The sequence below is a fragment of the Drosophila melanogaster genome, chromosome X (assembly GCF_000001215.4).
Source record: "Drosophila melanogaster chromosome X".
Taxonomy (NCBI): Eukaryota; Metazoa; Arthropoda; class Insecta; order Diptera; family Drosophilidae; genus Drosophila; species Drosophila melanogaster.
The window spans coordinates 17750540-17762868 of record NC_004354.4 but is presented as its reverse complement, the minus strand read 5'-3'; the positions used below and the strand labels follow the sequence as shown (position 1 = coordinate 17762868).

The 12329-nt window shown below is 43.4% G+C and overlaps 1 protein-coding gene across 9 annotated transcripts in view; it reads right to left on the bottom strand.

The window, feature by feature from the left end:
- Positions 1-10861: 10861 nt before the first annotated feature.
- The window catches only part of raskol, a 41864-nt gene continuing 40396 nt past the window's right edge, over positions 10862-12329 (bottom strand). For 5 of the 9 annotated variants that reach the window (NM_001201734.3, NM_001298457.1, NM_001103542.4 and 2 more), the window contains 2 exons: positions 12021-12315; positions 11184-11839 (listed from right to left, as the gene is read on the bottom strand). In NM_001201734.3, the coding sequence (NP_001188663.1) occupies positions 11617-11839; positions 12021-12315 (518 nt within the window). In that variant the 3' untranslated portion in view covers positions 11184-11616. Of the gene's footprint in view, positions 11861-12020; positions 12316-12329 lie in introns of all 9 variants that reach the window. The other 4 variants (NM_001298458.1, NM_001298456.1, NM_001298459.1 and 1 more) reach the window with 2 other exon arrangements.

The following is a 12329-nucleotide window of genomic DNA, read 5'->3' as shown; positions in this document are numbered from 1 at the left end:
CCTTGCTCCTTTGGCTGTCGCGATTGATTTTCTCTCCATCGCCTGTAACCCACCACCCCCCTCCCCTTCCAACAGCCACTCTATTGGCTTGGCGGCAAATAAATTACATTGTAATTTGTGTCCCCCGTTGTTCTTGGCGTCCCCCTCCCAGCCCGCTCGACTCGCAGGCCCTTCGTCCTGGCCAGACTGAGCTCCATCAACCCTCGAATTTTCCATTTTCCGTCTGGAAAAACCGCTGGAGCGGTTTCTGTTTCAGTGCACTGGAAAAAGACTCTCAATTCAAAAATAACTGTTTAATATATATATTATATATATTTTTAAAATACTTTAAAAATGCACATATTTATTGGGCGAGTTTACATAAAAACCGACGGAAATTAAAATCATCTTTTAAGCAGTAGGATAAAAATAATAAGGCATAATTGCTGTGCTACCTCTACAAAAGCATAGTTTATATAATTTTATTAATATATATTATAGTATATTTTATAATGTTCATCAAAATTATTTTTTTTTTAGTGCTGGTGTTGTTCGTGTGTGTTCGTTTTGGCATTGCTTGGGTATATTGCCACGCCCACCAAGGGCAACACACCCACCAAAGTCCCCCATCCCCCTTGGCCCGCAGCCTCTAGCTCATTTAAAGTTGATGGTGTGTGAAAAAATGTGAACAGATTGTTATGTAATTGAGTTTTTAGGCAGCCGTTTTGAGGTCGCCTTTGTGGTGGCCGCCTCCTTGCGATGTCCTTTCGTCCTTCCAACCCCCACGCCCACGCCCACTCACACCACCGCCCACCAGCGCCCACGCCCTTGACTGTTGTCGCATTTTGTTACATTTATTTGTCGCTTGATTTGATTCTTATTTCCTTCGCCTTTGGCTGCTGCTTCAGTTTTCCTGTTTTCCTTTTATATTTTCCGTCTGGGTTGTGGGCATTTCCCTCGCCCATTTTCCCTCAGCGATCTATTTGCCCTATCAATGAAGAGCAGCGGGGCAGGTTGAACTGGCCGAAAAGGGGCTGTTCAGCTGATTCAGTTGACCGATTTGCGGTCGATGAGGCCAAGTTGTGCGGTTTGCAATTGCACTGGGAATGGTATAAATCGCAGTGGAGTGGACCAAAGTGGACACAGGGATCGGCATCATTGATTTTATGTAGCGTAATTAGCGCAATCTGTTCGATACATTTGGTGTGGAATAGAGACGTGCCGACGGAATACCGATCATCCCTTAATCATTTTATGTGGCATGCCACATGCGGTCGAATCTTATTAACTTATCACGTTAACTGCTTACCATTAAGCATATTAGGTATACTCTTAAAGGTTTTTTTCTAATTACAGTTTAATACGAGATGCTGTGATTGAAGAGATGCAAACATGATTGAAATACTAAATTATATTATTATATTTCTAATTTCCTCATATATATTGTTATTGCTATTTCCTGAATATATTGTAATATACGACTGTCTGCCACCTGCTTATGAGGTGCATAATTTCGCTGATGAAGTGATCTTCATGCCGATCATTGCTTACTGTCCATCACATTGGTCATGCCAATCCACCGCTGACTGCCCAGCTCCATTATATTCCCATTTCGGTTGCATGTAACCGATCAGGAACCGACGATCGGTTAACCCCAATCCCATTCCCGATCCCAAACCCCACACCACCTTACGGAAACCGAAGGATGAAGATGAAGATGGCCTGACTTGCAGTCCGCTGCTTATTAGCTTGCATTTAAGACCCAGCAGGGTTTTCACACCTCCGACGCCCCGCTGCGCCGCTGCAAGCCGACAAACGAATGGTAACCGAAGGCGCAAGGCAAAGACAAAGGAGGGTAAATGAGGGTAAACGGGATAGGGGAATATGGGAATATGGTGGAGAGTGGCTAAAAGGAGCAGAAGAAGCTGGAGGATTCCTCGGAGGAGCAAGGAGGAGCGCTTGAACAGCGCACGCGCGGTGCAATCAAATTCAAATCACTTTGCATCTTTGAGATCTCAATAAAAATCTTTTCTCCTCGGCTGCGATTATACACTGACAAAAAAAGAAAGACACTCTGCTAAAACAAAGATTGAGTTTTGATTTATTTATTGTCTAATAAGCAAACGATAACTGGTCTAAATAAACTAAAACTTTAACTTCAACTCACTTAAAACTAATGATCAAAAAAAAACATTGTTGTGGCCACAGCACTTGACCATTTTTTCGCTCAGTGCAGCTGTTGCCGCTGTTGTGTTGCGCCTGCCATTGACTTTAATTGTTGCCGCAGGAGCATTGCTCAAATATTAATTGGTTTTTTTTCTCTCTGTGTGCGGAGGCAGCGACTCCTTCGATTTTTGCTGACTCCGACGATTTCTGGCTAAAAAAAAAAAATACGACCAAAACATCAGGGGCGACGCGGGCATGGAAGGGGGGGAATCCGTAGGCGGCAAAGGGTTCCCTTATTCCACGTCTGTTTGCAGCGCGAAGGCTGCAAAAATTAATTACGATATCATGATTTACAAAATTAGCCGCAAATGGTGCGGCCCTTTTTCTCTGTTATTCCACCACTTCCACTGCCCCCCCCCCCCCCCATCCCTTTTGCTGGCAGGTTTCGGGGGCGTGGGCGTGGCCACGGAGTGGAAGGTTACCGATCGCCTACATGCCCATATATGCTCGAGTTGGCCAACAAACTCCTGCCACAGGAGGCAGTATCTTTAGCGAGATCAACGATGTAATGCAACACAAAATGCGTAACAATTACGTGGATTTTGAATGGGAAGAAATTGTACTTAATGGATATATGTGATATATAGGAAAATTGGATAGATTTGGATACATTAGGCATATAAAGAGTGACATATTGTAAAAGGATTAATTTGTAATGCAAATGAGAAATGTATATTCAACTATTGCTTAGTATTTATAAACCATTTATTTGTATATGTTTTCATTTCATACTTATAATTTATTTATTTAATTTTCTTGTTGAACCATTTAATTACCTACACTTTAGACCATTAAGGACCATTCATCATCATTCGTGCCACTTCCTATAGCAATAAATCTGGACCTGGACTCACTCCATCTCCGTTGCAACTTTGTAAGGAATGCAGAAGGGTTGAAGAGACAATTCTCGTGAGTATCCCAGAGTTTCTTGGCCATATTCCTCATCCAAAACTAAACGAAAAAAAAGGAGCTACCATTCTTGGGCAATTAAATGCGCCACCTGATCGGCCTTGGGCGGCATTTTCAGCGCTCCAGTTACGATCCCGATCCCGATCCCGATCCCCATTCGCATTCCCATCCTGCTTCAAAGGGGAGCAGCATTTGCCCAATGGGTTTCGCCCTTTTTTGCAGCACTTGGTCCAGCTGCCGGCCACGCCCCCTTTGGCTTTTAGGGGCTGGGGCATTTGCCACTGTTACAATTTTGTCGCTTCTGGGTTCTTCTTCTTCTGGGTTTTCTTTTTCCGCCTAGTGGTAATTAACATTGTTGTTTCTTCTGGTCGCCGCCGCGCATTCCATGCGCCTTTTTTGCATATGTGCATTGCGTTTATTAATGTCATCAACGCCCCAGCTGAAGCCACATCTTGGCCACCCCGCCCCCTTGAGCGGCCACGCCTCCTCATCCGCAGTGGGGCAAAGACGAGTTGACAACTCAATCTGATGCACTTGGCGAAATATCCAGGGAATTGGTTCTCTATATATGCATTAATAACATACGATAAATAGTTAATAACCTTTTTAGATGACCTGATAAAAGCTTTAATATAAGAGATTCTATGTATAATAATACATATATAATTAATAAAAATACGATTTATATATATTATATTATGTTATGATGTATGTATATTTCGATTTATATTATGATGTACTTTAATCAATAGGATTATACCAAGAAACTTGTTGTATCCTTAGTTATCCTTGCTTCAGACTTCTTGACTTCTCATAATCAAATCTAATTACCAACGTGGTATTTATTTTCTCCAAGTGGATTGTAAGACGTGCAGCAGCGTGGGGCACAGCGGGCAGGGTGCTCATCATCAGCGACATCAATTAAAATGATTCCGGCGATCAGAAGAAAAAATACAATACAAAAAAAGAAAACGAAACAAAAACGGGCGAAAAAAGGCAAATTAAACGCCTAACAGTAAGCCAAAGGCGCTGGCGAAACAAGGAAAAAAAAAATTGGAGCTAATTTGATTAATATGCCAGAGGGGCAGAGGGAGGGGGAGGAGGGTGGAGCACACAAAAGGGGGCCTAATGATGGGAAGTGCGAACGCATTTTGGCTCCCAAGACGAGTTCGTTACGCGCGTAATTGCGAAAGTAATTAGTGCAAAGCGTTCAATTGCGATACTTGCAACCTGTAACTGGTTAAATTCCCATTCCCCCCTTTTTTACAAAAAAAAAAAAACCACAAGTCCCTTTGCCCCCCACAAGAGGTTCAACTGTACATTCAACAATGGCGGGTTCCCACAGACGAGCATCTCGCTTTTTTCATCCCCGGTGGTGACCCCAACAAATTGCTGGGAAGCCACGAAAAGTATCCAATGGCAGGTTGACGACTTGATGGACTCCATTTTTTGATTTAATGAAGCCGAGTATTTGCGTTTACCTAAAGAGTTTGAAGTTCAGCCGACGATGTGGTGACCCCAATGAACGCGACTTGCCATTTAGAACGCACTATTACAATGTTATGATGATTATCTACTAAAACACTCTACTGAGTTTAAGAAACTAAACTGATTGCCACATTTTGTAATTAGTTTCTAAGTTAATAATGCGTTCCTTCTTAGGTACTGCTTTGTTTTTTGCCAAGTACCATACTTACTTAGGGTATACATATCTGTTCACCCTGGTGACCCCACATCTGCATCTGGCGCAGTGGTGACCTCGTCTTCGGAGATGGAGGTGCAATCCGCCCGGGGACAATTCGATGTGCATCTAGGCAAGTAAGTCGCAAATCCCCGACAGCCGCTCGAGCCGGGCACACGCAGCGATTTCACGGCTAGCGAAACCACAGAGGACTCAGCTGAGCTCCGCCTCCGGTGCGGGATTCCGTTTCAGATCGGATTCTCCGGGGACGTGGTTAGTCCGGGCATATTTCACGCCTCCTTGGCCGACGTGCTTTATGGAAAACTAACCACCAGATTCGGTGAAGGAGTAAGGGTGGTGGGACGGGGACGGGGACGAAGTGCCGATAAGGATATGACAAATTTCACGCGCTTAGCGCGAAAAGGACAACAAAGGCACACTGGGAAAAAACTTTAAGGATTAATTAGTTAATAAAGTAATTAAGTATCTGCACAATTGTAAAGTCAATTGGTCAATCTTGAAATAATACTGTTAAATTTGAAATATAAATTGGTTAATTGCTAACATTTTTAGAAGCTTGAATAACATAAGTCTTATATAGTCTTGTATAAATTAGCAAGGAAGTGCCTTTTATGTATTGTACATATATCTTTTTAGGTATGTTTAAAGCCAAAAACGTCTTATAAATTCCTGTTAATCCAATCGTATTTTCTCTCTCTGCACCGAAGGTGACTGACAAGACAAGGTGGACGACGTCAGCGGCTTACCTTTCGAGTCGCACAGCGGCTTTTGTCGGATTCCCAAGGACCAAGGACCAGGCACCCAAACGCCCAAACGCCCAAATCCCGCAACCCGAATCCAAAAATCAAAACCAAAAACCAAAAAAGCGGTGCGACCAATACCGAAAATGAAGTCAAGATAGCAATCGGGCAATCGGAGGGATGGATGCCGTGCGGCTCGAGTCGCACTTTAATCAATCGCAACCGATTTGTCGGCTTAGCATGTACAACATGACGTAAACAAAGAGCCGGGAAATGGGAAATGGAAAAATGGAGTGGGAAATGGAAGGGAAAATCGGTATAGAAACGAACGGCAATGGCATTTCGAATCGAAATCGGAAGTCTCGAGCGGAGGGTGGCCGGCATTAAAGTGAGCAATCGACGAGGATTAGCGACTGCCTGGCAGTCGTTCGCCGCGGTCGGGCTTAGCGGGTATTGCCTGTAAAGTGGCACACTAATAGTTGTTTAGAGCGTGAGAAGATGACGCCGAATGATGACGGTTACCAGCGGGCGGGCCGGGATTACCGGATCTGTGTTTTTGGCCACTGCAAAAATCCCTGCCCAAATGGAACTTGCAGTTGAAAAATGGGGCTTGCAAAGCTAACAAATGGGGCAAGAGGACTGTTGATTTGCTTTAGGTATATATATATAGAATATATACCCATTTACTATAATACTTCAATTGTATACTTTAATATTACCGATGATCAAAACATTTTAGGTGTGTCTATTGATTTTTATGGATCTTGTGTATTAAACAAGACTGTGTGTTCAGCACATTTCTAAATAGTATTATTCGTAGAAATGGCATACCTTCTTGACTTATCGCATTGTTTCCCAGCCAAAATATACTAGAGTACCCATTCAAATGGTTAGTTGTGTCCAATGGGATGATAGGATAACAATTTATAATGGCTTAAGTACGATTTATATGCGGCTAATCGGGCGACCAGCATCGCTCGAGGACCTAAGTTCGGTCGAAATAAGAACCCTCCCCTCGGCTTTTCGACAGGGGCGCACGACCCCGTGCGGTCCGAACCCTTGACAATGGCTCTATTTTTATGCGATTTACTTGTTTTGATAAACATTCGACATTTCTGACAGTCAGACGACACCAGGAGACGCGAGTCCATTGTGCCAGGACCAACCCAAAAAAAAAAAAGGGCACGGGCTGCTGGAAATAATTTGGAAATTACTCTCCTGCCATTTGGAGTTTTATGAAGGTCGCGTGCGGTTTGATCGGATCCATGTAGATAGCCGGTCCGCCATATAAATCATACATAAATCTGCATTCAGCCGAGAGTTTACTTTATTGTTTGATAAGTATTTCGATAATAATTCCGGGCGCTGCGTCGAGCGCTTAACACCCTCCGCAACAGATTGGAATTGCAATTGGAACAGGAATCAGGAATCAGAAATCTCAATCTGAATCTGAATCTGAATCTGAATCCAAGCCCAAGTCCGAGGGTTGCCATCAAATGGAGATTTATGCAGGAGTTAAGAGACTTTTATGGTGTACCCAAGCTAAAGGACGGGCATCCTTAAATCGGAATCCAAATCAGGCAGCAGCAGTCACTCAAAGACAACTCCCAAGTCCCAAGTCTCAAGTCCGATGTCCAGTGTCCAGTTTCCAAAGCAAGGCGCACTAATAAGCACCTTGGGCCACTGGCGTTGGACAACCGGTGAGCAAATTGGATTACTTCATTTCATTTCTGGCGTCGGCTAACATCAAGCACACCAAGGATTCATCCATCCATCCGCCAGTCTCAGTCGCAGTTTAAGCTCCACTGCAAGAAAAAACCTGATTGAATCTGTGACCCCCAATCGAATTCAATTTCAATTTGAAACAACTAGAATATTTAATCAATTTGAAAGTGTTATGGAGAATGAAATGGAATAGATTTATTTATAAATATCTTTTAAGGAGTATTTTTCACTATAGAATTTGTTGAAGCATTTGTAAGCACATTGAACAGGTTACCAACATATACTATACGGCTACTCAAAACCGAATTAACTTTTATGTTTGTTCTATATTTTCAATAATACAAAATAGTTTTCGTTTTTTTCAGTGCACATCTTCGGCTTGGACTTTGCAGGCCGAGTAGGAAATAAATAAAAACAAATTTGCAGTCGGACATTTGGTCGATTGATTTCTGCAGCTCACGGACTCCGAACTCGGGCGGAGCCTTCCCTTTGGTTTCTTCGGATCCCTCACTTCTGAAGTAAGCCCCACACCCCCTTCCTGTTTCTACGGGCGGTATGCATCCCATTCGATTCTTCAAGTTTGTGGCTCAAGTTGCCTGAACTTGCTGTTCGCTTGCAAATTGCCGCATATTTGTTGAGTAATTACGCTTTAACTTGTAATAAAGAAGACAAACAATAAAACGAGGCCCCAGCCGTGATACCCCCTCCCCCCCCTTCCACCGCTCGTCCGAAAGGGGGGGGGGCTGCCAGGGGCGGCGTGGAACTGACAGGCTGGGTGGTTAGGGGGTTACGGGGGGGGGAAGGAGCACATCTGGCGGCGTGTTCTCAATTGAAAAGCGTGAATAACAAACGTGAACGGGGCGCAAATTGGTGAAAAAAAGAGTCGACGGCGAAGTTGAAGACTGTTCAACTGAATCGAAAGATTTGAGTTTATGCGTTGGCGAAATCGTGTAATCAATAGGATACATACGTGATCATTAAGTTGCAAATTTCATAAAGAATAATAACATATCTTTTATCATATAAGAAAGTAATTGCCAAGAATCTTATCTTAATCTTAAATTAAATGTCCCACAATGAAAACATTTTAATTTAATTATTTGCTAATTGCCTCAGCGCAAGTGAATAGATTTTGGCATACATTTTCTTACTTTTCTTTTGAAATTAAGATTGAAATTTGATTAAATTTTTAAAAAAATTTGTTACCTCACCGCACATATTTATTGCAGTCACTTTAGCTCGCTGGAAATCGGTGCACTAATCAGCACTGAAAAGCCACCAAGTCTGGTATAATTGACGCGAAAACCGCGAAAAATAAAGAGCGCTGGCAGAAAGTTTAAACCGGAGACAGAAGAAGAAAACTGGACGACGAGGTGGCAGGAAGAGAGCGAGATGGCAGCAAGGATGGGAGCGAGATAGAGCGTGTGCTCCGACTGGCCAAAACCATAAAATGCATTATTATGCTAAATGACTATAAAAATCACGTTTACAATCCATTTATGCCTGGGATAATAACCCATCCCATTCGACTCCATTCCATTGCCCTTCGCTCTGGCTGGCCGTAGAGAGGTGTTGTTGGGTGGTGGGGTTGGTTGAGGCGGTGCAGATGGACGGGATGTTGGCTAAAAACCCTGAAAGGCAGCATTTGTTTACGCCGCGAATAATTGAGTTATCTGATCTCGGTCCTCGGAGTTGGACTTGCAGCTAGCCACAAGACACGAAAACTGACTTGGATTCCTCCGCTTGGTTCCTTCCTGCAAACGAGGCTGGTCTCTAGGTCTATTAACCAGGAGGGGAATGGTGGTGGGGGGAGGGGGGTTTTTTTTACGAGGGGGCGGTGGTTTTGGACGGCACATTGCATGTTGGCCATTGGCAGCAGGTAGGTGTGGCCGCGGCCTACGTAGCAAATTGTTTGGGGCGCATTAGATGGCTGCTTACCAGTGCCATTGCACTGAGAATAATAATTATTGCAGCCCAATATTACATAATTATTTGCTACCCCTTATCACAAATCACCATTGATTAAAATTAGAATGGTATTTTACTTTTTACTATCATATTAGCATACTGAAATGACTTTTATTGCAGTCAGCGTTAAATATTAAACTATTTAAAAAAGCATCATTAATACAGGGATAATTCGAATAATGAATTATTAATTATAATTTTAAATGTAGTACTGAGATGATATCAACGTACTGACACGATTAGTCACCATTTTAAAGGCTAAGATTAACGAATTATCAGCTAAAGATACATTTCTAAAAACACATTTTTAAACTGCACTTTATGGAGTATCTAATTTCTTGCAGTGCAATAAGTCCCTGGCCCCCCTCCCACCTCTTTGGTAACCTGCGCATTGGTAATGACTTTATTTGGTTGCTGCGTTAATGGGGCGCAGTCTGCTTCTACATCTCCATCTCCATCTGCATCGGCTGCCTTACCGCTCCGCTTCGCACCGTTCCGTTCCGTTCTCATCTTCGCTTGGCGGCAGCGCAAATTGAAAGCGCATTTCAAAATTTTTCACACCTGAAAATTATTTCGTCTCGAGAAGGTTTTCCTCCTCCATACCCCTCCCCTCGACCAACCAGCCAGCGGGGGGTGGGGTTGAAAGAGCAGGACGCGGGGCAAGTGCAGCGAATTCCGATTGTGGAGTGGCAGGCTGCAAAACACTCTTCCCGTAGCGCCGCACTCGAAAAACGAGAAACACCAAAAAGAAGGTGCCGACTGCAATTAATCAAAATTTAATTTCAAAAAGTGACGCTGACGATGAAGTTGAAGCTGACGATGAGGCCCAAAAAATTGAATTGAAAAGCGGCCAAAACGAGAGGCAGAAGGAAAGAGAGAAAACCGGCAGAAGAAAATGTAATTAATCACAAGACGGTTGGGAAAAATGGGAAAAAAAACCGCAGCCAAACATGGCAACAAGGCAACAAAGAGCCAAGGAAAACAAAGGAGGCGTCAAAAGTTGACCGGCCAGTCAGTCCATCAGCAGTCGCAGAGGCGCCCCTCCCCCCTTTTCCATTGTGGTGGTGGATACCCTGCTGTCCCCAACGAGAGCTAACCAGATTTCCGTTACAATTTATAGGCACTCTTTTGGTAAGAAAAATGATATGATGATATGCTGTGTTCCCCCATCAAAATCGTTGACAAAGCAGGGCGATCGCATTTGAACCTGATTACCGATTGTTGCTCATCGAAAAACCATATTCTTTGGGCTCCCTGCGGAGGGGATCAGCTTAAATATATGATTTGTATAATTCACTTTGCTTTATCGGCCCGATATTTAACATTTATCCATATTTGTTGAGTTTTCAATAGAGCGCGCCTCTATAGTTGGCTATCAAAAGATCTTTGCTCAAAGTTTAGCTACATAAATGGGTTAAATGGCTTTTTATTCGATACTTATTTACTGTCTAACTAATTTAAATAAATACTTTTTTGTTTGCTTTTATAAAAAAGTATTGGACCTACCATTTATGAGTTTATCAATAACATAGACGTTTTATACGATTTTTTAAATAATGTAAATATTTTTTATTTGATTTTAAATGAAGATCTTAAAGATCTTAAACTTCTTGATTGTTAATAACAAAATGTTGTTTTTAAGACTGCTGGCTCCATCTAACTTTAGGCTTATCAAAAAGTAAGCGGCGCCCTCTACTCTTGAATGTTGAAACGATCACTGCATATACATCTTACATCGGCGGTGCTGTTTTATTATCCAGTTACTAAGAATGTAAGCATGTACCGCTAGGTGTCGCCTTCTCTCATCTACACTGACAACGTACCTTCCGTGTAAGTTACATCCATGTTACCGAACTCTACATACAATCTGCAAATATTTAACAAAAAATTGTAGATAATAAAAATAAATGAGCCAAGCCAAGTCGTGCATTTTTGTCTAACTTTGGTTATAATTTTATTCATTATCTTAACTTGTTCTGGTTCTTCTTCACTTCCATGCTCCGATCTTCTGGGGTTTATCTTGCTGCCTTTGCAGCTGCGTTTAGCGTTTTCACAATTTGTTGGTTTTAAACATAGATTGAGAAATTATGTATAATGTATGTATGTATGTTATGCATAGTTATATATTAAACATGTAGTATATATATTATAATTTATGTAGCATACAAAAAAAATATCTAAAAAAAAAAATAAACAAAAAGGTATCTCTAAGACGGGACCGCGACGGTGTCCAGCGCAACAAAGATGCCACCGTCAGTATGCTAGGTATGCTAGGTATCGGTTTCGGTTTCGGGTTCGGTCGCGGTCACCTCCTAATCCTCCTTAGTCTCCTTCCATCTCTGCCCTTCCTCTCTGCCCCCCATCCGCTCACTGCGGCTTCTGGGTCTTTGGTGGTGCTTGGTGCTGCTGCTGCTGCTGCTGGGTCTCGTACCGCTGGCGCAGGGCGGTCAGGGCACTCAGCAGCCGGCTGTTGGCCGCATCCAGTGCCGCAATCTGCTGGCCCTGCTCCTCGATCACGCGCTGCTTGTGCGACAGCGCCAGCGACATCTTCAGCTGCTCGCGTCGCAGCTCCTCCTCCATGGTTATGAGTCTGCAGGAGGATTGAAAGAAACTTTAATTAGGTTTACCCCTGAAGGATGGGTCCATGCAAAATATTTAGACAGCCGTGTGGCCAAAATTAGTGTGGTTATTGAAAGCTTAGGTTAAGCATTGACGAAGGAACACCTATTTTGGCTACATCGCTTGCGTCTCGAATTGAATTCAATCCCCACCTGTCGATGATGCTGCGCATAGTGGACTCCGACTGCAGGCTAAGATTGTTCGATCCATTGCTGCCCGCCGGACGCTGCAGGCCAAACAGCTCGTCGCTGGAGTCGCGAAGCTCGGCCTCATCCCGGTCCAGCGTGTGGCAGAGCGTGTCCAGCGTCTGTTGCAGCAGCTGAATCTCTCCGTTCTGGTCATAGCTCTTGCCCAGTCCCTGCTCAGAACCGGCTCCTCCTCCGCCGCTGCCGCCACTGCTGCGCAACTGCCTGCGTCGCTTGCCCTCCTGCAATTGGTTGCAGTGTCCTGGAACCAGAATT